The 27342-nt window shown below is 36.0% G+C and overlaps 1 protein-coding gene across 12 annotated transcripts in view; it reads left to right on the forward strand.

Annotated features, from left to right (window-relative positions):
• Positions 1–27342, forward strand: part of CFAP20DC (CFAP20 domain containing) — a 352715-nt gene that overhangs the window by 4019 nt on the left and 321354 nt on the right. For 10 of the 12 annotated variants that reach the window (XM_060308448.1, XM_060308451.1, XM_060308450.1 and 7 more), the window contains 2 exons: positions 1393–1486; positions 8572–8644. In XM_060308448.1, the coding sequence (XP_060164431.1) occupies positions 1393–1486; positions 8572–8644 (167 nt within the window). Of the gene's footprint in view, positions 1–1392; positions 1487–8571; positions 8645–27342 lie in introns of those variants that run through there. The other 2 variants (XM_060308456.1, XM_060308455.1) reach the window with 2 other exon arrangements.

The raw sequence follows: 27342 nt of genomic DNA on the forward strand, positions 1-27342 counted from the left end.
TTTTCTATGGATAGTTTTTTTAAACTACTCTTAATTGAGTGCTTACTATTTGCCAGCCATAGGATTCAGCACATTACATGTTATATAATCCATACAATAACCTTGTATCTTACAAGGTACCCTTATGCCTATATTATAGGCATAGTAAGGTTAAGTGACTTGATCAAAATTTTATAGCTCTTGCTATGAATAAAAGTTAAATGTGGCTGTGAGGATACAGAGCAGAGAGATTAGGTAAGGCTTCCCTGAGGAAATGATACTTGATCTCTGAGAACTAACTAGGCACCAGGTGGAGCTGATAGAGAGAAGCACATTTCAGACAATGAGAAAAGCAGGTACAAAGTCCTTGCTTTGGAGGAGCTTAGAATTTTTAAGAAACTGCTAGAAGGCTACAGAGGCTAGGATTCAGAGTGAGGGAGAGTGCGAGGCAGGAGATGAGGTTTGAAAAACTGGGCAGGGGCTAGACTACACAAGGATTTGTGGCCATGCTCAAGATTTTGGTAAGCTGTTGAAAGGTTTTAGTATATGCCCAGCTTGTGTGTAGATGAAATAATACACTTGATGTGTATGTTCATTTGGAAGACATAAGAGATGCTATTGTGATGGATATGATGCAATTTTATTTAAATGTTAATTCTTAGCAGCCATTAGTTACGATGTATTTCTTAACATATACAAAAAGGAAGAGTGGGAGGATGTATGAAATATTTTATCGTGAAAAAGGAGTCTTTATACTTAAAGATTGGAAATTTGATCCAAGATAAAAAAATAACCATTTACAGTAGCACTTTGACTGATGGAAATTAGACTCTCATGTGTAAGTTTTTCATTTCCAAGCTTGTTTTGTTTCTGTTCATTTTTTAGGTAACCTTAGTTGTAACACTTTAATTTGTAGTGATTTTAAGTAAATGATGTATAGAACTTCAAGTTAGAGGACTAGTAAAATAAGGCACTGATTAATTCTATATGAGCCATGGCTTGAAACCAAGGAACTTCCAAACTGGATACAACATAGATTAGATGGCTTATTGTACTGTTAACAGAAAATGATGTTCAGCCTATGCTATTAGACAGAAACACATAGGTTAAAGGAGGGAAAGCGTAACTAAACTCTGGAAACTTTAAATTAGTAACTTGGGAATCCCTGAAGTTGGAGAACTTTTTATCATCTAGAGGAAGAGTGTCTTGATATAGTAGAGAATTTGCCAAGTGGCTAAGGGTGGCTTCTATATTCCAGTTCCCAGCAAGTCTCAGTGTAAGAGTATCATCAAGGCCTGAGCTTATTTTAAGTCATTTCAGTGTAGGGCTTTTTCTGTGGGCTTGCTTCTCCAGTTTTATAATAGAAGTCAAATAAAATATGCAGTTACCACTGTTTTCATTTTTGTTCTGTAGGAATTTGATAAAGAAGTTAAAAGTTTTGTGTTTGTCCTGGAAGGCAGCAGCCAAACAAATAAAATTCAGTTACCAAAGGAGAATAAGCAAATCCGTAAGTAAGACTTTTAATATTGAAGCTTAACATTTGATGCTTAACATTACACTTTTAAGTCTCATAAACAGGCCTATTAGTTTGACTTTTACTGGCATCTGTCGATGTAATAAGATTTTTTGTAATTTAGAGAGTAACTTTATGCCAGGCTTTTGAAAAGAGATTCTGCTTCATTGTTTATTAGAAATTTACTTATATGTTAAAGAAGATTTAGAAGATTATTCAATTAATTAGACTAGTAATGATATTTATTAAGCACTTACTGTGTGTCAATGACTTTCTAAGCATTTCATATTTTTTAATTTTTTCAGTCCTCACAATAGCTCTTTTACAGATGAACACACTGAGGTTGGTTCCTCATCAAGAGACCATGAGTTCCTAAATTATCGTAAATCAATTTGTGAGAAAAAAATTTATGTAAAATACTATATAAGGCATTATTTAGTAAGATATCAACTTATATACCTTTAGAAATATTAGTATCTAATGAGTAAAGATATGAATATGTGATTTAACAAAAACCCCAAAAATAGACTTCAATTCTTACCTACTTTGGAAATGAGGATCAGAGTTTTAAAGCAGAAGGAACCCTGAGAGATCACCTAAATTTATGATCAGAAGCCCAGTTTTTGGCCACACTGGGGTTAAAATTCAAGGCTCTGCTACCAAATTAGGCTTTGTGTACACTGATGTGATTCAAGAAATATAATTTATCAAAATGCTTAATCATATTTTCATTAACTGTATCCAATATTTAACTATTGTGACTTAGCAAATGTAGGTAACCAGCTGTTTTTTTACATTCATTCTTTACTTCTTCATTCATTAAGAACATTTATTGAATACCTATTGTGTACCAGGGACTATGAAAAGACCTATTCTTGGTATCTGATTTTCTCATTTTAATTCGGTTTTCTAAACTTTTATAGGCTGTGTGTTTTATCTACTATTTCAAGCTACTACATGCATATTTTAGATTTCTAAGACATAAACCAAACCATAGAAATTATAGATGGAAGATGATTTATTTTAAAGTGGTATCTTTCTAAATAAAATAAGAAACAGAACCTCAAAGAGAAGGGGTAATCATTGTTAAAATAATTTTTTTAAATTTACTACCATTTTAAAATCATGATTTCCTCATAGTTTGCATTTTTTAATAGCAAAGATTTTTGTCATTTCTGCATAAATTTGTACTGATAAATAAAGTGAACTAAGATGAGCCATGGAAACATGTCTGAAACTGGAAGTTATTCTTTAACAGGAAACATGGTCCATCTTTTTTTAAGAATATTGACTTTGTAAAATAGATACATTTGATTTACAGGAACATAACTTTATTCTAAACCAGTGTTCTTTTGTTTTTTCTTACTGTTGGCTTCTCCTTCCATATGATGCCGTCAGCATCTATGCATATGATGATGTTATTGACAAAATCAAATCACTTCTAGTAACGTTTCTCAGTTGGCTCTGAGAAAGATTTCTCCTCTACCAAATGCTCAGTGATTAAAGACAAGCTCCCCTTTCCCACTTTTATCTAAGTTTCTTTTTAGAAATAAAACTAATGTGTTATAATTGCTTTTTAAAAATGGAAAGATAATAGTTTTAATTGGAAGAAAGGGAAGAACCTTTTAATGTATTTCTTGCACAATGCCCTGTAATTAAAAATTAATCTGGCTTTTCAGTAGCATGTGCAGCCCTGTAACAAATGAAACAGTTTATATAGTCTGTCCTGCACCAATGTTTTTAAGATTATTTGGAATTTTTGATAATGGGAATTTATAGTTATTTTCACTTGTATAAAATGACCTTCTATGTGACATTGTTATGGTTAACTTTAAATTTAATGGCATGCCTTGAATAGAGAATTGGCTTTCTGTTAACATTTCTAAATTAAGTTCAGTTACCATTATGTATTCCTATTTTAAGAGTAAACATCCACTTTATTTATGCCAACTTGACATTAGGTACCTTGTATGTGTTTCCTACTATATTAAGTACCTGTGAAGAAAGTCTAATAGTGAAATTCAGTATTTTTAACTTTTCACTTTAAATAGCAATATTTCTGAATTGTACTTGAGCATCTCTAAATATGTCAAAGTTTTTTTTAAACTCAGCATCTGATCAAATAAAGGAAGGTGTGACACTGATTATCAGATTGTGTACTTCTCCAGGGCAGGACTCTTGCATCATCTACTTTGTACCCCTAACTTAGTGTGTCATATATAGTTGGTGTTTAGTAATTTTGTTAAACTCGCCATACTAAGAAACTATAACAATATAGGTTATAATTTCTCCTGGTAACCATTTGGCCTTGATAATGAGACTTGTAAATCATTAGCCAGTTAAATAAATAAATCCATGTTGCTATTAATGCTGGAACATGTTATATAGAGTTGCCCATAATGAGAAGAAGCTCTGTTACATGTAAACATCTATCATTTGGATGGTCTCTCCGGGGACTTTCTGTTTGAGGCTCATGTTTGAAACCATTGTTTTCTCTGCCTGTGGCATCTGAATCAAATGGTGTGTCTGTCGGGATCAGCATCCCTGAAGCCCTGTGTTGATCTAAGTTTCAGCTGCTCTGGTGGATGAGGTCATCTTTATGAGGTTCCTCTCAGCCTCCCCCTGCCCCAACTTTTGGTCTTTTTTTCTTTAAATAAACTCATTATGACTTCCTCTTTCTAAAACCCTTCAGTGACTTTGACTTCACTATTCTACTGATACTGCTCTTGTCAGAGTCACTAGTACTCTCTCTGTTCCTGAATCCAATGGCCAGTTTTCAGCCCTCATCTTGCTTAACTTAACAGCAGCATTGACAAAGGGGACACACTCCTCCTTGATATAGTACTTTCTTCACTCATCTTCCAGGATGCCCATACTCATAGTTTTTTTTCTCCTACTTTGCTGGTCTTTATTCTTAGTCTCCTTTCATGGTTCTTCCTCTTCTCCCCAACACAACTTAATGCTGCAATGCCTCTGGACTCAGTCCTTGACCTTCTTGACCTTGAACTACATTTACTCCTTTGGTTTTGGGCTCTAGCCTCATGGCTTTAAATATCATCTCTGTTGTATACTAGCTTACATTTCCATCTCTGACTTGTGTCCCAAACTCCAGATTTGTATATTCAGTTGCTTAGTTGACATTTATACTTGCACAGCTTTACCCTAGAAATTTTTCTTCCTCCTCCTGCAGACTGCCCCATCTCAGTTGTTAGCAATTTGTCTTTCAGTTGCTCAGACCAAAAACTCTTAAATCAGCTTGATTTTTCCTTTTTTTCATCTAGAAAATCTTATTGGCTCTATCTTTAAATTAGATTTAGAGTCTGACTACTTCTTGCCACCTCCCTGCTACCACCCTGGTCCAAGCCACCATTATCTCATGCTTGGATTATTGCAGTAGTCTTCTAATTAGTCTCCCTGTTTCTGACTTGCCTCCCTACAGTCTGTCGTCAACTTATCAGCCAGAGTGATTCTGCTGAAAACACTCCCTCTTTCTCAGGGTAAAACCCCAAAATCTTTAGGACCCTGTGGTATCTGCTGCCCTCTTCACTCTTTTTACTTAACTTTAACTCTACCTGCTATTACTATTTCCTTTTTCACTCTGCTCAAACTATGCAGGTCTCCTTGCTCCTTTCAACCATAGCCTGGTACCTTAGCACCTTAGCTCTGGTGCACAAGCCGCACCCTCTACCTAGGGCTTTTGTTCCCCAAATAGCTACATGGCTCACTCTCTCCCCCTCTTCAGGCCTTTACCAAATAAAATGTCACCTTCTCAGTGAGGACCCATCCTGATCTATACTTAAATTACAACCTGTGCTTTGTATCCTTTCCCCATTCTTAATCCCCTTTACCCTGCTCTCCCTTTTCCTATAGTAATTATCACCATTTAACATGCTGTTTATGTTCTTTTATTGTTTTTTTCATCATCACCAGAAACTAAGGCCTACCAGCACAGAAATTTAGTCTATTTTGTTCACCTAGAACAGTGCCTGGCACATAGTAGACATTCAGTAAATCTTTGTTGAGTAAATGAGTGAATGGATGAGTGGCTTCCCATTGATTTTAGGATGACCTGTATCCTTCACATGGCTTTCAAGGCCCCACGTAATTGAGTTCCTGGCTATTTGGCAGACTTATCCCCTGCTACTTTTCCCCTTCTGTCTCTCCTACCAGTCCTTTAGGCCTTTAAGTTCATGCAATCTACTATAGCCTCTTCCATCACATGATGGAGTACTCCCTCTCCCTGCAGTATTTATTCCTCTCCTCTACCCCTATCTTCCTTGCCCAGTCAATCCCTGCTGTTCTTCCCAGCTGAATTCCAATGTTACTTCTTCAAGAAAACCTTCACTCATCGTCCTCTTCCTCTCAAGGACCCAGGATTATATGCTTTCATAGCACCCTGACCTTCTCCTTCATGGAACTAGTATATAAGTTCTAAGAGGGTACTAGAATAAGACCATGCCTGTCTTATTCACTACAAAAGCTTCAACACTGAGTCTTGCATATAGTATATGTTCAGTGAATCTTTATTAAAGGATAGATCTAATTTAATCTACACAAATGATTCTGTGAGGGGTAAACCTAAATTATCAACTCAGTTTTACACATGAAGAATAAGAAGTCCCGAACAGGTTTTCTGATTTGCCCAAGGTATATGGAATAACACATGATGAAGGGATAATTGTTCTCTGTGTTGCAGTGGGAAAGGTGTACTTTAGTGCGCTGTTTGTGCTAGGGCTGTGATAGAACCAGGAAATATCTTCAGTCATGATTTATCAGGTCACTTATAAAGGATTACTGTACTGTGGTCTACTCCCAACTCTTTGGACAGTGTAACACTTGCAAAATGTATATTGAGGTATATATATACAACTGTCATTTGCTGTAATGAAACAACTGTAAAAACCACTGTTTAAAAACCTAATGGTGTTTTACCAGATAAATGTGTCTTAAAATATTCGAAAGAAGAAAGGATCTGACCCCTTAAAACATAGAGGTAGTTTCTGTCTCAGGCAGAGAAGAGATTATAAAACTGCAGAAACCTGGATATTTCAGTAAAAAGAGTGAATTTTTATGAATTTTATGTACTTGATGGGCGTTTTTGACTAACAATAGTTTCACATTCAGCATTTTAAATGTAGATTTTAAATTCAAATTTTAAATATCATGTAGACATGAGGAGTCAGTTTATATTTACTAGGCCACTGGGAAAAAAATGTTACTGTAGAGTTTATTTAGCATTTCTGACACACAGGATCAGTGTATGTCAAATGTTATTAATGTACTTTTTTCTTTGTCAGATGATCACCATACGGTATTGTACTTATTTTAATCTTAGAAGTGAAGCCTTTTGGAAACCAGGGCTTCTATACGTGAGAGAGTTGAGTTACAAAGCTCTCTTTGGGGGGGCAAACATCTTTCATATCTAAAAGTGTTCATACAAAAATGCCCTATATGTGTAGCTCTTTGTGTTTGAAGAGAACAGTGCTGATTCAGTGAGATTTGTGACATAAATTAGGGACCTTTTGTAAAGAGTGACTTCATTTATCCCAGTGCTCTCTCAGTTCTACTTATGGGGGCCTTTGTGCAATGGAAAAATACTGTAGGTCCAATCAATGGAAGATGCAAGAGAGAGATAGATTAACAGTGGTTTATTTAAGTTGGCCTCATTTTGGTATCTCATTTTGGTTTTGTAATCCAGAACTCTGTTTGTCTTGTTGGCTTTTCCCATAAATATGGTAGAATCTGATTCCTAGAGAATTTTCTAAGTTCAGAGGCTGTTACCCCTATTTCCATTATGTTGCTTACTCTGCTGTTGGCTCTTTGCAGCCGTTTATAAGCTTAGTATTTTAAGTAAAAGTTACCTTTGTATGTTTGATTTTTAAAATGTTAAGCACATTCAGTCAAATACGGTTTTGTTTCGAAACTAGATTTGGGGTAAAATATAGGAACTGTTTAAGTTGTTCAAGAATGTTGTAAAACATTTTACCATAGGAATTCTAAACCAGAAGATCTTTATATATAGACTACCCAAACATGTACTGTTACTTTAAAAGACTTAAATTTGTTAAATCTACTAAGTTGGAATAAACAGAAAATAACGTGCATGTTAGACCAGTTGCCTTCCTTGAGGCCTTTCTCCACATATTGGCCTGTACTGTTAGATTTGTAGGAGAGGTTCACAGATATATCGACATTTTCATTTCCTACCCAGTGTCTCACATTGGGAAAAAAGTTCCTAGAAGTCATGTTTTAGGAGGAAGTGATACTAAAACGTTTATTAAGAGCATCATAATTGAGAGATCAAGCAAAAGTTCAAAAGCTAAGAGGAAGGGAATTAAGTGAATGGGTCTGAAGAGGTAATGTGAAATCAGTTGATTTTTGAAGCAGTTGTAGACTTCAGTTATCAAAAGTACCATAGGTCTTTCTCCAAATATTTTTTTAATCCAGGTGAAGCTCGTGATGGGGAATAAAAACTATCAGGTCTTAATTTGTGAGCATTAACTTAATCAAAAATGTATTAAATTAGCAAAAGGTATTATAACAGAAAATATGTTCATCCATCTCATTTTAGACACATTTAAAACCATATGAACTAGATATAGCTCATCAAACCTTCAGCTGCAGTTGTCATAATTAGAACTGGTTTTTTGATCTATTGTTTTTCGTTCAGTTGTTAAGTACAGTTAAGTACAGTTAAAATAATTGCCACATGCTTTTATAACTGCCTTAATGAGAGTCCGTAGTTCAATTTTATATGTGTCTATTGAATGTGTGCACTTTCTTGCAACCTAATAAAAATAGTAAATAAAAAATTATTATTTTGTAAATTTTCATTAAAATTTCACCAAGCCCATAGATGCGACTTTAAAAGACAGCATTTGTTGTTAGAGTTTGATTTGAGTTCATCATTTTTTTTGCTTTTATAATGAGGTTGTAACTCAGGGGTAGTGCTGTTGCAGTTCTGTGTATTACTGAAATGATAAAAGCTTCAGCTTGTTGATGACATGTGATTGTTTTGTTTATATATACATATAAATGGTTTGGACATATAAATGTATATTTTCCCCCTCTCGTTTTAGTTGGACTGATCCAGAGGTTTCTTGTACTTCAGATTTACATACCCCTGGGACAAGACTTCGCTACTGAATTGCTGTAAGATACACAGAATTTCTTTCAATGTTTTATGTGTATTAGACATTTGATCAATTGAAGCAGTACGAAGAGTCATTAATTACAAGTGGCAGTTTTTGCATTAAAGAGCAGCGACTTATCAAGTCAACATGAAGTAATTAAACTAATTTAATGGTATTTCTCAGATATACTGTAGTCTGGCATTTCCCTAAGGGAAGAAAGCAAATTTCATCTGTTTTAAGAAAATATCAAAGGATTCTGAATTTGACAATAAAGAGCCTATAATTTGAAGAAATAAATAATCCAAAAGTTTGAGATTTTATAGTTCAAATGAGGGGTGATGTTATCTTTTGTACTGTCTGCTATTGGAAACTGTGTTTGATTTCAAATTAATTGAAATACCTCATTTTAATGTTATTTATTTTTTAAATTTTACTGAAGTATAGTTGATTTACAGTGTTTTGTTAGTTTCAGGTGTACAGCAAAGTGATTCAGTTATACATATACATATATTCATTCTTTTTCAGAATCTTCACCTATGTACGTTATTACAATATTGAATAGAGTTCCCTGTGCTATACAGTAGGTCCTTGTTGGTTATGTATTTTAGATATAGTAGTGTGTGTGTATGTTAATCCCAAGCTCCTAATTTATCCCTCCCTCCCAAATTTCCCCTTTGGTAACCATAAATTTGTTTTTGAAATCAGTGAGTCTGTTTCTGTTTTGCAAATAAGTTTATTTGTATCATTTTTTAAATTAGGCTCCACATATGAGTGATACCATTATGATATTTGTCTTTCTCTGTCTGACTTACTTCACTTAGTATGACAGTCTCTAGGTCCATCCATGTTGCTACAAATGGCATTATTTCATTCTTTTTTGTGGCTATATTCCATTGTGTATATGCACCACAACTTCTTTATCCATTCATCTGTTGATGGACATTTAGGTTGTTTCCATGTCTTGCCTATTATAAATAGTGCTGCAGTGAACATTGGGGTATATGTATCCTTTCAAATCATGGTTTTCTGTGGATATATGCCCAGGAGTGGGATTGCTAGATATGGTAGTTTTATTTTTTTAGTTTGTTAAGGAACCTCCATACTGTCCTCCATAGTGGTGGTACCAGTTTACATTTCAACCAACAGTGTAGGAGGGTTCCCTTTTCTCCACACCCTCTCCAGCATTTATTGTTTGTAGATTTTTGATGATGGCCATTCTGACAGGTGTGAGGTGATATGTCGTTATAGTTTTGATTTGCATTTCTCTGATAATTAGTGAGGTTGAGCATCTTTTTATGTGCTTTTTTGGCCATGTATGTCTTCTTTGGAGAAATGTCTATTTAGATCTTTCTTCTGCCCATTTGTTGATTAGGTTGTTTGTTTTTTTGATATCGAGCTGCATGAGCTGTTTATATATTTTGGAGATTAATTTCTTGTTGGTCACTTTGTTTGCAAATATTTTCTCCCATTTTGTGGGTTGTCTTTTTGTTTTGTTTATGGTTTCCTTTGCTGTTCAGAAGCTTTTAAGTTTAATTAGGCCTATTTCTTTATTTTTGTTTTTAGTTTCATTACTCTAGGAGGTGGATCCAAAAAGATATTGATGCAATTTATGTCAAAGAGTGTTCTGCCTATGTTTTCCTCTAAGAGTTTTATAATATCTGGCCTTACATTTAGGTCTTTAATCCATTTTGAGTTTATTTTTGTGTATGGTGTTAGGGAGTGTTCTAATTTCATTCTTTTACATGTAGCTGTCCAGTTTTCCCAGCACCACTTATTGAAGAGACTGTCTTTTCTCCAATGTGTATTCTTGCCTCCTTTGTCATAGATTAATTGACCATAAGTGAGTGGATTTATTTCTGGGCTTTCTATCCTGTTGCATTGATCTATATGTCTGTTTTTGTGCCAGTACCATACTGTTTTTATGATTGTAGCTTTGTAGTATAGTCTGAAGTCAGGGAGCCTGTTTCCTCCAGCTCCATTTCTTTCCCTCAGGATTGCTTTAGCTATTTGGGGTCTTTTGTCTTTCCATACAAACTTAAAAATTTCTGTTCTTTGTTCTGTGAAAAATGCCATTGGTAATTTGATAGGGATTGCATTGAATCTGTAGGTTGCCTTGGGTAATGTAGTCATTTTGACAGTATTGATTCTTCCAATCCCAGAACAGGGTGTATCATTCCATCTGTTTGTGTCATCTTCGATTTCTTTCATCCGTGTTTTATAGTTTTCACAGTAAAAGTCTTTTGTCTCCTTAGGTAGGTTTATTCCTAGGTACAGTAAGTCCCCTACATATGAACAAGTTCCGTTCCAACAGTGCTTTCGTAAGTCCAATTTGTTCGTAAGTCCAACGAAGTTAGTCTAGGTGCCCAACTAACACAATCATCTATATACTACTGTACTGTAATAGGTTTATAATACTTTTCACACAAATAACACATAAAAAACAAACAGAAACAATAAAGAAAACATTGTTAATCTTACAGTACAGTACCTTGAAAAATACAGTAGTACAGTATAACAGCTGGCATTAGAGGGGCTGGCATCAGGTGAACAGGCAAGAATTACTGACTGGAGGAGGGAGGAGAGGTGGGAGATGGTAGAGCTGAAGGATCATCAGCAATAGGAGATGGAGGGCAAGCTGCAATTTCATTTACACCTGACATTGGTGGCACAGTTTCTGGTTCCTTGCTGGAACCAGATACACATTCGCATCTTTGAAAGTTTGCAGCTTGAAGGTGCATATGTAGGGGATTTACTGTATTTTATTATTTTTGATGCAGTGGTAAATGGGATTGTTTCCTTAATTCTCTTTCTGATCTTTCGTTGTTAGTGTGTAGGAATGCAAGAGATTTCTGTGTATTAATTGTGAATCCTGCAACTTTACCAAATTCATTGATGAACTCTAGTAGTTTTCTGGCAGCATTTTTAGGATTTTCTATGTATAGTATCTTAATGTTATTCACTTTAGTTAAGAAATATTGGTCTTTTCTGTTGACATATAGATGTCTTGGGATATATTTGTTTTAAATGGCCTTGCTATGAATTAATTGTTTAGCAAAAATGAGCATATACAAATTTTTCTCAGTTAAGCTACCTGTTGTCTGATACAATTCTGAGAATGAAAATAACATTTAATTTGTATGTTCAGATAGAATGGAATATTGTTTAGGGTCTCAGTAATAAATTTGCATGCTTTCAGTAAAACATTATATTTGGAGTATGCTATTTTCTAATTTTTCTTTGTAACTAATAGCTGTCCAAGGTCAAAGCTTAGGCTTTTATTTTCCCTGCTGGAAGAAGTGACTTTTCCTATTAATGAAGTTAATTTTGGACTAGTTACACCGGTGTGAACCAAGCAGAAGGAAGAGCTTTCTTAATAAAATGAGATTAACATAAACTCGAGGTTATTAGTTTCTCTTTGTTTATGTGAATTAAAATATTAATAATGTGTGTATATGTTGGTAAAATATGAATTTTAGCTAATAATATATTTAATTTTGTTTTCTGGAATGATAAAGGATAGATGGAACAATTTATATTTTTATTTTATTCAACTTTAAATCTTATAAACTTCTAAGATTTTCTGTTATCATCTGCTATGGTCACCAAGATTCTTTAAAGTAGTTCTTATAGTAACAAGAACAAAGCAGCATTTGATGCTCTTATGTATTAGGTTGGCCAAAAAGTTCATTCGGATCTTTCTGTAGATGGTTTGGAAAAACCCAAACGAACTTTTTGGCCAACACAATATCTTTTTCTACTTCTGCAGAAAAAGTATTTTCAAGACTCTAAAAACATTCTAAAGTTACAGTGTACCATATAAAGTTTTATTTTCAGTGTAGGGGAAAGTGGTTTCCTACCAAATGGAAGAAGACACATTATATTTTATTTTTAAGCTTGTTAGGTTCCTTAAATAGAAATCCAATCCAACCCTTTTGTTCTCCTGATCTCTACCACCTATACCTTGAAGCCATGGTAGAGGTGCTGGTAATTGGCCTTTTGATCAAAGTTGTGCAAGACACTTTGCTGAACCTTGGGATGTAATCTTTTGCTGAAGAACACTCTTTTCCTATGCAAAATTAAGCTTTATTTGTGCCCCCAAACACTTGAGCTTATCACTCTGGCTAGGCAATATACTGTTTGTTTTAACTAAGTTAATAATAATTAAAGCTTTAATTATTGAGAAATCAATAGGTATCTTAGGTTTAACCTAATCTAGCAAGAAAGTTGATATAAGTAAGCCTGACCACCCCTTTGTTACCGTGTGATTAATGCTCTTGAAGGATGGGAAAACATTTTTATGGGTGATGGAACTAACGGTCAGATTTTAAATTCAGTTGACTATAATCCTAGTCTCTTGTTCTCATAGCCACATGGACAAACATTTGTATTTTTCAGATTGTTTTAGTTTTATAGTTTTTGCAAAACAAATGTCTTATGGACAAAAGGTCAAAATTATTAAATAACATGGCTAAAACATTCTCTGTCCTGACAGTGAAATTATCAGATTATGAGAAAATGTATTAACTATGCATTTGAATTTGTTGCTAATAGATAATCAAAATATTTTGCTATTTTAGGAAGTAATGACAGAGACCATGTTTTAGAAGAAAGAAGGTAGAGTAATAAGTATTGATTGCCTTTCTAACTACAGCTTTTTCTTTTCCTTAAATGAAAGGGCTTTCTTTCAGAACCCTTAGTGTTTTACTGTGTTTCTGGCAGCATAGCTCCAGGCCATTTTAAATAATATATTTCTCTAACAAGCTTGGAAAGTCACAGAGCAGAAAGATATCTGGCTTTTAAAATTTTTCATTGTCAGAATGGGAGAGGCATTTTGTTTCACAAAGATACACTTACACATCAAGAGTTTTTCATAAGTGGAGTCTTGCCAGCTGTTTTATGAGTTTGATACTCATTTCTTCAACATCTTCCTATGTATCTTATGTTCACTGGATGATTATACTGCTCAGTAGAAGGTCATACATCTGTGAGTTAGTGGATGCCTTAGAACCAGCCACAGCTCTGCTTGAGGAATCACTCATGATTAGTCAGTCAACAAATTATTGAATTCCTGTTACTGTCATACAGTGTGATAGGCATAGGGGAGTCAATCTACGTTGAATCTGTTTACTTCTTCCCACCCTCAGAACCCTCCTAGTCCCAAACCACCATCACATTTCCCTGATTTACTGTTAGAGCATCCGAGTAGATTTCCCAGCTTCTTCGCTTATCCTTTTACCATCCTATCTCCACACTGCAGCTAGAGTGATCGTTCTAAAAAACAGCTGGAATTTTCACTGTACCAAGGACAAACTCCCAAATCCTTAATGCTCCCATGTGCTCTGGTCTCTCACCTCTCCCTGAGCTCACCAGCTGTCAGCCACACTTGCTTCTTTCCAGCCATATTGGCTTTCCCTTCCTCACACACCAGGTGAGGTCTCCACTTAGGGTCCTATGCACAAGTGGTTTATATCCCCATTTCTTTACCTTGTTAACTCTTACTCAGTCTTCTCATCTCAGCTTAAGTCTCCCCTCTCCAGAAAGCCCTTCTTTGACTTCCCCCAAATAAATGAGAAATAAATCTTATGCTCTTTTCTAGCACTGTACCGCTTTCCTTCATTACAACTATGCCAGTTTGTAATGGTATATTTTGATTATCTGTCATTTTGAGCGGTCTTTGAGTTCCATGATATTCTAGCACCTAACACAATGCCTGGCACAAAAGCTCTGAAATATATATGAGTGGGCAGGAGTGGAATGAGTAAACAGGACCCAATCTCTGTCCACATATAGTTTGCTTTGAGGGTGAAAGATCAGTTAAAAGGCAATTTAAATACATCTTTGTAAATGTTATGATGGCATAAGAGCAAGACATAGGGAACATGTGACGTATTAGGTAGAAGTAAGAGCATAGGCCTCAAACGAGACAGATCCAGAGTCAAATTCTGCTTTACCTCTGTGGGACTTTGGGCAAGTTACTTAACTTGCCTCACCTATGGGATGAGAGTAATAATACCTACCTCACAGATTTGTGATAAGAATTAAATGAGAACATTAACATAAAGTAATAATGGCTAACATTTATTAAGCACTTATTATATACTGGACATTGTTCTAAGCATTTTGTTTTCACTCAGTCCCCAAAACAAGCCTGTATAGTAGTCATAAATATTGCCTCTGTTTTACCATTGAGGAAACTGAAGTCCAGAAAGGTTAAGGAATTCGCCAGAGGTTACAGACTTAGTAATAATCTTAGAGCCAGAAATCAAACTTGTAGTCTAAATCTAGAACCTGTGCTCTGCACCACCATACCATGCCGCCATATTTGTAAATTTTCTATCTAATTACACATACATACATGTATGGTAGGGGTATTTAATTTGAATTTTAGAACAAGATGAATGTGCTCAGCCTTCTACATCTTTAGGGGCTTCCCATAGCACAGTGCTATCATCAGAGTTCCACAGAGGAAAGGTCTTTCATTCTGAGCTGTTCCTGTTTCTGTAATTACCCATTTAAGAAATAAATGCTTGAAAATTAAAGGAAGAATTTTACTCAAATATTTTTTGTTTAATATTTTGCATCATAAATGTGACAATACTTGTATTACACTTTTTTTTTTCCAAAAAAAATGAGAGCTAAGAAACAACTGCATTTCATCTTTGTTGTTTCTTTACTTTGGTCCATGCCTAGGCCTTTTTTTTCTTTACCATATACATATTATATTATTCAAAATCCTGCATCTGTGGGCAAGGCGGCTTCAGAGCTTCATAACGTGACCAGAAATTATCCAAACACATTGCGTTTTGCATATAGAGCAAATGAAGTGTTTACTGTGCTAACACACAGTATGCTTAGCATTAAAGTAACAGAATTCTCTCATACTTCTCTTTCAGTGTAAACCCACAGAAGAAAATATCCTCTCTTGCTTTTTACAAATAAACTCCTCATTTTGACTTGCTTATTTCTTAGTATTAGTTTTCATTTTTAAAGTGTTTTAGTGTATCTGTGTCTCACTGTTTGACCTGAAGTTAAATGATTTAATAAACAACAGATTTTTAAGAATTCTTTCATTTTCTGATCTCCTCTGTACTGCTTAATCGTAGCAGTGGAAAGCCAGCCCTGTGTGGGTTGTTAGGTGTTTCAGAGCCTGGGGGCAGAATCTTGTGTACAGGAGGAGCACCAAGAACCTGAGCTCTTGGAAGAGAACCAACTGCATCTTGAAATAGAAATCCATTTCACTATATTTGATGCTGCCAATCACACTAAATGATTTTGGAATATTACATTTTTGACAGGAATTTCATTCATTTTACTGAATATTGTTGAGCATTAATTCCTTTCTCTATCCTGATTTTGACAATTATCTCGATGAATTCTGAGAGACATTTTGTACTGTTAATGCCTCTAGTGAACTGACATTATTTTTCTCATTTTCACTCAGCTCAACCAGTGCTTTTTCAATATATGGGATGAAAACACTATGAAAGCTGGTGGTGGGCATCGTGTGCTGTTTTGGAGAGGTTGAGATTCTTAGCCTGCAGATCCTAGGGAATATCATTGCCAGAAGGTTTCACGTGTTGAGCCCTCAGCTATTTGGAGTACTTCTTTCATTTGGAATCTAATAAAGTAAATTCCTTAAAAAAGAGAGAGATCCTTAAAAGGGTCCCTAGTCCTTAGAAATTTTAATTGATCCTTTGTGATCTCTTCATTGCAGTATTCTGAATTTGAAAATTATATCTGAGTAGAGTTTAATGATTTTAACCTAGAATCCAATCTAGTATTTATGATGCTCATTCCAGAGTTTTTGTCTTGTCCTTTTGCTTTATCCCCTGGTTTTATGCCTTTGGGCTGGACACTGTCTCAGTTTCCTCTTCAGTAAATGGTAATGTGAACATTTTTCTTTTAATTCCAGAGCTAATCGGTGATATTGTTTTTTCTGTAATTGTAGGAGGTTTAGGTTCATATGGATCTTAAAGCTTCCTTTTCCATTTCTATAAAATGGAAAATTGAAACATACCCTTCCTACAAAACAAAGCTTTAGTCTCGGTAATTTAATGAAAGTTACTCTTATATCACTTTTTCTGTATTGTTACCAGTGAGCTAGACAAATAGGTCAAAAGAGAAATTTAATAGAAGTTTCAGGTCCTTCTACCCTATTGAATTTTGCGCCTTACCGTCCCTTCTTTGGTGACATCGGAGGCACTAGACTCTTTTGAAACTTTAAACCAAGGAAAGTGAATATGTCCTCACAGCTGCAGACCTGTTCTTTTCACATGTCATTTGTCTTCTTCAGCCACTTTAAAGCCACCAGAGTTGAGAGAATACCTGAATTTAATAACTTCAGGTCAGAATGATATTGGTGAGAGCTTTTGAGATTGTGTCCATTTACCAAGCACAACTCTTCCTTTGGAAAATTTACTTTCTTATCTTTTTGGTCATTTTGATGCCTACCTTTGAAGAAAATAGTGGTTGCTCTATAGCTCTTAGGTTATTTGTAAAGAAGGTTTTATCCAAGCACAAAGTCTTAATCCAATGAAATATTTTATGTCACTGAGTAAATACATCTCTAAACTGTGTTTAGAACTGGTTGAAAATGGCCAGTGATTGCTCTTTTTTAAATTAGTAGTATTATATACTAAAGTGGTAATGACATTGCAAGTTTCATTAACATTTTGAATGCATCTCATGTCTAATTCCAACTTCTATTTTTTTCGTTTTAAAATCATCAGTACTTAAATCTCATTATTTTAATGATATCCAATTAAATGTGCTTGCATAATCAGTATATTTTGTTACATGCATTAGTAAATGAGCACTTTAAGATACTTTGCATTACTGACTTTCATAATATATTAAATTTGCATGCCTTAAAATAGGTTTTATATGGAAGTTTTAGATAACATATGTGATAGGTGTATAAATCAGAGGCCATAGTCTTTATCTATTAAATAAATGTTCTTTGAGAAATCTTTTCTTCCTGGTTCTTAGTTTGGTTCACCTTACTTTTCTAAATTCTTTTTACAGTACTCTTTAGATAACCTAGATCTGAGAGCTAAATAAGATAGTAGCAAAAGAAAAACTGCACATATACAAATATTTGGAAGTGTTCTTCCTCTGTAAAATCATAACAAAAGGCCATACATTTGTTAAAGCACTGTGCAGTTAAATTATTGCCATATCCACTATCAGGGATAAAAAGTCAGGGCCCTGTGACGGCTCAGATTATAAGCCTGAGAGTCAGTGGCTCTGCCATGTATTAGTTTGATGACCTGGGCAACTTGCTGGGCTCTATGTGTGTTACAGCTTCATCTGTACAGTGAGGATGGTATTTATACCTATTTATTGAGTAATTATGAGGATTAAATTGGATAATGCCAAATGGTAATTGCACAGTAAATATTAATTTATAATTTTTATATCTCTAAATATAGATAAAAGTGCAGGGATATTTAATTTTTAAATTGCTCTTGTGAAACATTTTGGGACAAGTTGGGCATGTTTCCATTTCATGTGAAATTTTCATGGTACTCATCCCTGAAAAGAGGTAGGAAAGGAGCTTTTTCCTTTGGAGCCTTTTATTTGCCCTGCCAAGTATAAAGTGCATTTCTCTTAGAAACACCTCTACTGGCAGGATGGTGACTATTTCAAGAATGAGAAAAGTCAAGAGCACTTAGGGAAGGAGAAGTAAATTCTTTTGAATTTTCTCAAAATGTTTATGTGAGTAGGAGTTATATGCAAATAAATGTTTTCAAGATTGGGCTAAAGCTAAGGAATGCCACACTTGGCTCTTAGATAAAAACTGTTTATAAGCCCACAATAGAACTCCCAAAGAACTTTTCTTATAACCAATAGTCCGCCCTTCTTTATTGGAACAGATTAGTGATCTTGCATTTTATATCTATTTCATACTTAAAAAGCTATTACAATAAGCTGTTTGAAACAACAACAGTGGTATGAAATTCTCAGTATAGTTGGAGGTTGGTTGCCTTTGTTAGCAGTAAATAGGAACAGCTGTTCTGTTTGATGCACATAGGTATTACCATGCCCTTTTTTCTGAGGTTAAATACCATTGATTTATAAGGTGAGAAATAAAATATCTCTTAGAATTATTTAAAGCCAGATATGATTATTGATATACCATAAACAGTGATTTGTAATAAATGTATGAATTCACTGTATTTTAGCAATGGATGTGTTAGCATAAATATTTAAAACATTTTAGTGGCTCAAGTTTCTGTTATTATAGGGAATCTACAACTCTTATCCAACTCCCTATTTTTTCTAAATTCATTTTATTGAAGTATAGTTGATTTACAATGTTGTGTTAGTTTCTGGTGTATAGCAGAGTGGTTCAGTTATACATACATAATAGTTTGCATTTGCTAATCCCAAACTCCCAATCCATCTCTCCCCCACCCTCACCCGACCACCTTGGCAACCACAAGTCTGTTCTCTATGTCTGTGAGTCTGTTTCTTTTTAACAGATAAGTTCATTTGTGTCATATTTTAGATTCCACATATACGTGCTATCATAAGTATTTGTCTTTCTCTTTCTGACTTACTTCACTTACTGTGATAATCTCTAGGTCTATCCATGTTGCTGCAAATGGCATTATTTCATTCTTTTTTATGGCTGAGTAGTGTTCCATTGTATATGTATACCACATCTTCTTTATTCATTCATCTGCCATTGGATTTTTATGTTGTTTCCATGTCTTGGCTATTGTAAATAGTGCTGCAGTGAACACAGGGGTGCATGTATCTTTTCGAGTTATAATTTTGTCTGGATACATGCCCAGGAGTGGGATTGCCTGGTCATACAGCAATTCTATTTTTAGTTTTTTGAGGAACCTCCGTAGTGTTTTCCATAGTGGCTGCACCAATTTACATTCCCACCACCAGTGCAGGGGGTTCCCTTTTCTCTACACTCTCTCCAGCATTTATTGTTTATAGACTTTTTGATGATGAACATTCTGACCAGTGTGAGGTGGTACCTCACTGTAGTTTTGATTTGCATTTCTCTAATAATTAGCCATTCCAGCTCCCTATTTTTAATAGAAAAAACCCTGAGACCCAGAAAAGGGGCATTCCTCAGGATACAAGGTTTTTAGAGGCAAAGCTGACACTAAAATTCAGAACTTCTGACTCTAGCATCTTTTCTTGATATCATTGCTGCCTTTTAGTGCTTGAGTTGGAAAACGGTGACGATATAGTATGATTTTATAATCATGGTTTCTGATAGTTTTAAATAGTGAAGTTATTTCTGCCAGTGCTGTGGACTCTAAGTTGCAAAAAGTTAATTCTGTCACTATAATCCACATTTCTACTCCTCCCCCACCCCTGTCCTCTAAAATTAATCACCAGAAATAAGTTAAGTTCTTTGTTTGGGTCAGGATTAGCAAGGTCATAACAAATCAAAACAAAACAACTACTTCTTTGAAAGATTATTTCATTGTTAGGGACAGAAATCTATTTAAGTTATGTCAAGGAAAAAGATAAGTATTGGAAAAACATGGAGAGATCATATGGAACCCAACAGCAAAAGTTGTTACAGCACTTTTGAGAGGTGATAGTTGTCAGCAGCTTCTCTCTCTCTCTCTCTCTCTCTCTCTCTCTCTGGAAACTACTCTGTCATCTCTCATTCTGTTTGTAAGTTTGCTTCATTCTTCTGTTTCATCCTATAAACCAGCTTTTCTAATTGCTTGTCATTGTGCACGTGGGCAAACATAGCTTCCAGTACATCCCTCTGTGACCCTACAACTCCAATACACATCACTGACAGATCAGGGTCAATCTGTGTATCTTCCAGTTCAAAGATTTGAAAGAACCATCAGGATTGGTCCTTGGCCAGTCATTGGGTTTCAGCTAACTGCTCCATCGTTGTTTTTGTCTTTGGAGGCCGTAAGCTGGAGCCAGTTCCCTAAGAAGTGGGTGTGGGCAGGGCAGGCAGATGGACTGATAGACTTACTGAACTACCTTTGAGTATAGACACTTGGTAGTCACTTTAGAACCTCTTTTTTTCCTCAGTCGCCTGCCAACAACCTCTACACATATTACTAAGCCTTTCTAGTGGTATTTAGAAGTGAATGGTAGCTAGAAATTTTTATTAGAGTCAAATCTACTTTGATGCAATGATTGTCCTAGGTCATATATTTATTTCATTTACCTGGAATCCTAAGGTTACCTGAATAGTACTGTATAAACTATCTTAGTTAATCAGGGTAGACTTTGCTTTAGTGCAGTCTCACTCAAGGACTAAGTCACATTTCTTTAGTGCTTCTCTAGCTAAACAGTAACACTGATTAGAATGGTTTGGTTTATTGAACATATACAATATGTTAGGCTCGTTTCATACTGTATTTGCCAGGTTTGCTAAGGTGGCTTACAACAATTCCATATATTTCTGTCTCACATTGCCTGAGAGCTACAGGTGAGCTGCAGCTCTGATTTCACTAGAGGTCGACTATGTGTCTTCTCATTCCAGAATCTGGATTGAACAGACAACTCCTGTCTGGAACGTGCTGTTTGTGAGGCATAGGCAGAAGTGCAAGAGCCCAAACAGAACCACCCAATCTAATATAAAGCTTCTCCTCAGATATGTGTGGCACAAGTCACTTCTACTTACATTCATTGGCCAATGCAAGTCATATGACCACACCTGGAGTCAGTGGGGCAGGGATGTATATACCTCCTACGTAAAAGGGAGATAGTGAATAATTATGAACACTGATAATATATAATCAAACACACACATGTAATACATTATCTCATTCACTTATCACGATACTCTTAAATGTGAATATCATCACCATTGTACAATTTATTAATTTAACAATTACATTATTGAGCACCTACCATGTCCTGGACACTGAGCTCTTGAGTTAATAAGGGTCAACTGGGGATCCTCACTATCCTATTCTTATATTTCAACAATATGGGCTTATTTTGTGTAAAATGTTGTGACTCCCAGAGATACTCACACTTTGTTGCAAAACAGTGGTTCTCAAACTTTTTTTTGTCTCAGGACCCCTTTACATTCTTAAAAATTATTGAAAACCTCAAAGAATTTTTGTTTATATGGGTTATATCTGTTAGTATTTACCATATTAGAAATTAAAACTGAGTAACTTAAAACATATATACTATTTAGAAATAATAACCCCATTACATGTTAGTGTAACTCTAAATAGCTATAGCATAAAATATCTATATTTTGCAAAGCAAAAAAACTTAGTCAACAGTGGCATTGTTTTACATTTTTGCAAACCTCTTTAATGTCTGGCTAAATAGAAGACAGGAGTATTCTCATATCTGCTTCTGCATTCACTCTCATGATATATCATGTCACCTCTGGAAAACACTGTATACTTGAGAGAGAGTGAAAGGGACAGATAACATCTTGGTATTGTTCTTAAAATAGTTTTGGCCTCACAGAGCCTCTGAAAGAGTCTTGGAGACCCTCAAGGGTCCCTTAAGCACACTTTGAGAACTCCTGTGCTAAAGTGTATTCTGAAAGCAAATACATGACCTCCTTACTTAGCGTATTTTCCTGGAGCATCACTCTTCTGTTAATCTATTTTATAAGTTAGGTAACTTTGTTAGGTAGGCTCACTGCTATAAGTGATAATCCCAAATCTCAGTGGCTTAACACATTCATTTCTTGTTCATATCTCAATCCAGTGCAGGTCAGTGGTAGGGACTCTACCCCCCAGTAGTCATTCAGGGACCTAGGCCCCTTGGGCCTCAGAGTCTTCTAGCAGATCCTCCATATCTGGTCAGCAGACAACAGAAGAGAGAACCTAGAGAATCACATAGGAGGATATATGAAGTCAGATTGCTCTTGCCAGAACTCATACCACCCATAACAGTATTGGAGGCTGAACTGTGTATCTGGTTCTTTGTCTAGAAGAAAAGGAAGCAACAGAGTTTGGCCAAGACATATTGTCCTCTACCAGAATAAGCAATTATGCTTCCACTAAACAAGTTAAAAGAAAACTTTATGATTTCTTTTCACCTTTTTTCCCCTATGACACTTAAGTGGTACATAGTGCAAAACAGTGCTTCCTCATGCTTTGAGAAAAGTTGTAGGGACATGCAATCTAAAATTAATGTTTAAATATTTAAAACTTTTTATTTTGAAATAATTTCAAATATAAAGCAAAGTTGCAAAAAAAAAAAAAGACTGTACAAAGAACTGCCATATACCTTTTACCCAAATTCACCAGTTATTAAACATTTTGCCACATTTGCTGTTACTTTTTTCTCTGTGTATATACATACATTTAGGAATGTATGTGTGTACATACACAAATTTCCTCCAGATTATTTGAGAGTAAAATGCAGATCTCATACCCGTTTGCCAAACACTTCGATGTCTACTAAGAACAAAGAAATTTACTTACATAACCACAGTACAATTTTCAAAATCAGGACATTGAACATTGATGCAGTACTATTATCTGTGGTACAGACCTGCTGTCCTTTATAACAATTATGTTTTTGGTCCAGTATTACACATTACATTTAGTTTTCATGTGTCTTTAGTCTCCATCATTTTAGAATGGTTCCTCTGTCTTTCTGTGTCTTTCACATCAATGACATTTCTGAAAAGTGCAGACTGCTTATTTTGTAGAATGCCCCTTAATTGAGTTTCTCTGATGGTTTCCTTATGATTAGATTTAGGCTATACATTTTTTGCAGAAATACTATGAGAGAGATGGCATGTCCTTAGTGCAGTTTATCACAAGGCATGTGACTACGGTATGTTCCATTATAGGTGATGTTACGTTACTATTTTTCTCTTAAAAATTAGTAAGTCATTTGTGGGGACATACTTTGATACTATGTAAATATCTTGGTCCTCATCAAGCTTTCCTTCACTAGTTTAGCAGTTCGCTTCTTACCTGAACTAATTATTACTAAAATGGTTGCAAAATAAAGTGAAATTTTAAGTTGTTTTCCAATTACATGTATAAGAAACGAGTGTGGTAGACATTTGTTTTCTACCTAGCATACTTTGCCACATTTTTCTCTTCCTAAATTAACCTGTTTTGCTTGGGTATCTCCCCCTGCCTAATGGCAGCCTATGTACTCTAGTAAAACTGATTACAACACAGCCCCTGGTGTGGGCTTTGATTTATAGATCAATTAGCACATTCCATCCATTTAGCTACATTTATTCTTTTAGGACTGAGAATCTGACTTACTCTGGCCCAGTCAGTGAACTTCAGGAGTCTTGTTTAGGATGCGGGACTAGGAGCACCATTTCCATCTAGCGCCCCTCTTGTGACCAGGAGGATAAAATTGATCCACGTGGCAGAAAGGGAGAAATAGAAAGAAGTTGGATCATTGAGGACTGTTTTGAACCGTTAAATCAGTCAACCTTGAAGCCTGCCCTACATCTGTGGTTTCCAATTATGTGAGCTAATAAAATCCATTTATTAAGTGAGCAAGCTTAGGTTGGGTATTCTATTAACTTTTGACATAAAGAGTACTAACTGATATTCAAATAAATAGTAATGGCTGTTTTACCTTATATTTAAAAAATGGTAAGAAGGATGTATGTATAAAACTTTTTCAACACCCAACAAAAAGAAATGAGTATAAGGGTTTTTTTGTTGTTGTTGTTTGTTTCCTCACCAGCTTGGTGGTAGAACCGTGGCACAGGCTACTAAGGAAGGTTAATGTATCAGACTCTGCAATATATATCCCATGTTCCAAAGAGCACATGAGTTCATTTTAGTAGTAAAGTTATTGATGATTATGGAGAGGGGCTAGATTCATTTGGACTCATTTCAGTTAACCAAACCAACTTGAGTGAATTAAAACACAGTAGTGGGGGCATCAAATGCCAAGTTTGTGGGGTATCATATGAAGTCCAAGGACAGTAATGAGCTGGGCATGGAAACCAGCACTAGAAAGCCTTCAGCACTCACTCTCTTTTTTCATCTCGGCTTCTTCTGTGTTTCTGCTTCATTTCCAGTCTTACCAGGCAATTTCAAATACCTAGAGAGAGAATATGATTGTGTTAGTCTGAGTCAGGCATTCACTCCTATTCAGTTCAGTTGTGCTCATCGGTGTAAAAATGGTTTCAGGAGACCTATCCCAGAGGTCTATGGAGAAGGGTATGGAGGGTATGGAGAAGATTTCAGAGGGCGATTTAGAAAGAGACTCTAAGAGTTGGCTAGTAAAGAAACATTTATGGATGTTACATCCAGCTGAGGGCATAAGTGAAAGCAGGAAAAATTGCTCCATGATACCTTTCTTCTTCCCTCTCAGGACTCCTGTACCTCATTATTAGCCTGTATTTCTCTCATTTGAATTCTCGTTAAGATGCTCGCTAATAAGGTCTTAAGGTCTGGGTTGTAATTATTTCCAGGATTTTTTTTTTTTACTGGGTTGGCCAAAAGGTTCGTTTGCTTTTTTCCATTAAGATTGCCCTAGTAGCCCTTAGTTGTCTTTAACTTCATTCAAAACAGTTTTGTTAGATTGTGTGACAGCTGCCATATCAGCATGCATTTAAAAAAAGACTTATCAAAGTTGGTGAATTTTTGTGTAACCATTCTAATATTGAAGATGGAAGAAAAAAAGCAACATTTGTGTCCTATTATGCTTTATTATTTCAAGAAAGGTAAAGACGCAACTGAAACGCAAAAAAAAGATTTGTGCAGTGTATGGAGAAGGTGCTGTGACTAATCGAACATGTCAAAAGTGGCTTGCGAAGTTTCGTGCTGGAGATTTCTTGCTGGACGATGATCCACGGTCAGGTAGACCAGTTGAAGTTGATAGTGATCAAATCGAGACATTAATTGAGAACAATCAACATTATACCACGCAGAAGATGGCTGACATAGTCAGAATATCCAAATCAAGCGTTGAAAGTCATTTGTACCAGCTTGGTTATGTTAATCACTTTCATGTTTGGATTCCACATAAGTTAAGCGAAAAAAACCTTCTTGACCGTATTTCTGCATGCGATTCTCTACTTAAATGTAACGAAAACGTTGTTTTTAAAACAAGTTGTTACAGGCGATGAAAAGTGGATAGAAGAGATCGTGGGGCAAGCGAAATGAACCACCACTAACCACACCAAAGGCCGATCTTCATCCAAAGAAGGTGATGTTGTATATATGGTGGGATTGGAAGGGAGTCCTCTATTATTAACTTGTTCCGGAAAACCAAACAATTAACTCCAGCAAGTACTTCTCCCAGTTAGACCAACTGAAAGCAGCACTCAACGAAAAGTGTCCAGAATTAGTCAACAGAAAATGCATCATCTTCCCTCAGGATAGAGCAAGACCGCATGTTTCTTTGATGACCAGGCAAAAACTGTTACAGCTTGGCTGGGAAGTTCTGAATCATCCACCGTACTAGCCAGACATTGCACCTTCGGATTTCCATTTATTTCGGTCTTTACAAAATTCTCTTAATGGAAAAAAATTTCAGTTCCCTGGAAAACTGTAAAAGGCACCTGGAACGGTTCTTTGCTCAAAAAGATGAAGGGCTTCCCTGGTGGCGCAGTGGTTGAGAGTCCGCCTGCCGATGCAGGGGACATGGGTTTGTGCCCCGGTCCGGGAGGATCCCACATGGCGCGGAGCGGCTGGGCCCGTGAGCCATGGCCGCTGAGCCTGTGCGTCCGGAGCCTGTGCTCCGCAACGGGAGGGGCCACAACAGTCAGAGGCCCGCGTACCACAAAAAAAAAAAAAAAAAAAAAAAAGATGAAAAGTTTTGGGAAGATGGAATTATGCAGTTCCTTGAAAAATGGCAGAAGGGTGAATACATTGTTGAATAAAGTTCTTGGTGAAAATAAAAAATGTGTCTTTTATTTTTACTAAAAAACTGAAGGCACTTTTTGGCCAACCTGATACTAAGGCAGTGTTTTACACCAGCAGCGTCAACAACCTGGGAATTTGTTAGAACTACAAATTCTTGGGCCCCACCCCTGAAATACTGAAAGAGAAACTGGGAGCAAGGCCCAGCAGTCCTTGTTTTAACAGATCCTCCAGGTGATGCTGAGGCACTTGAAGTTTGAAAACCACTGCCACCCAAAAGGTGGCCACAACCTGGGATGTGTCTTCTTCCCAGCGTCTCTTCCTAGCTAGGTGCAGTGGTACTGCTTGAATATAGAATCATGGCCAACATTCACTTGTTGCTTCAAAAGAGAAACCTAGTCTCTGGCCTGTAAAGAGTAAAACAGACTCCAATAGCAGAAAGGTTGCCGTCCCCAGTTCTGGAGCCTCCATCTCTTCAGGTTATCCCCAAGAGACCTCCATGTGGCCAGCAGTCTGGGGACATTTTTCTGCCTGTGCACAGAAATATGAATATCTCCTCTCCCTTCTCCACCTCCCTACTCCTCCTCTTGTCTTCTCTTCCTCTCCTTTCTCCCCTTTCTGTCCATCTTCTGTTTCTTCTTCCTCTTCCTCATCCTTCCTCTTTCCTGTCGTTTACTTCTCCTTGCCTTTTTCTCTCCATCTTTCTTTACTCTTGCTCTTTACCTTCTACTTTTTTCTTTTTATTTTTCTTTCTCATTTTTCTCCTTCTTCCTTCTCCTTCTCATTCTCCTCCTGTTCCCTCCTCTCACTTCTACTCCTAATAGGGGCAGACTTACTCAAGAAGAGGTGAACGCCAAAGGCCATAGGAAGTGATAAATGCCATTTTTCTAGTCCTGGTTGCTCATCCTCAGACACCCAAGGCACCTTGAGGATTATCTGGGGTCTG

The sequence above is a fragment of the Globicephala melas genome, chromosome 11 (assembly GCF_963455315.2).
Source record: "Globicephala melas chromosome 11, mGloMel1.2, whole genome shotgun sequence".
NCBI lineage: Eukaryota > Metazoa > Chordata > Mammalia > Artiodactyla > Delphinidae > Globicephala > Globicephala melas.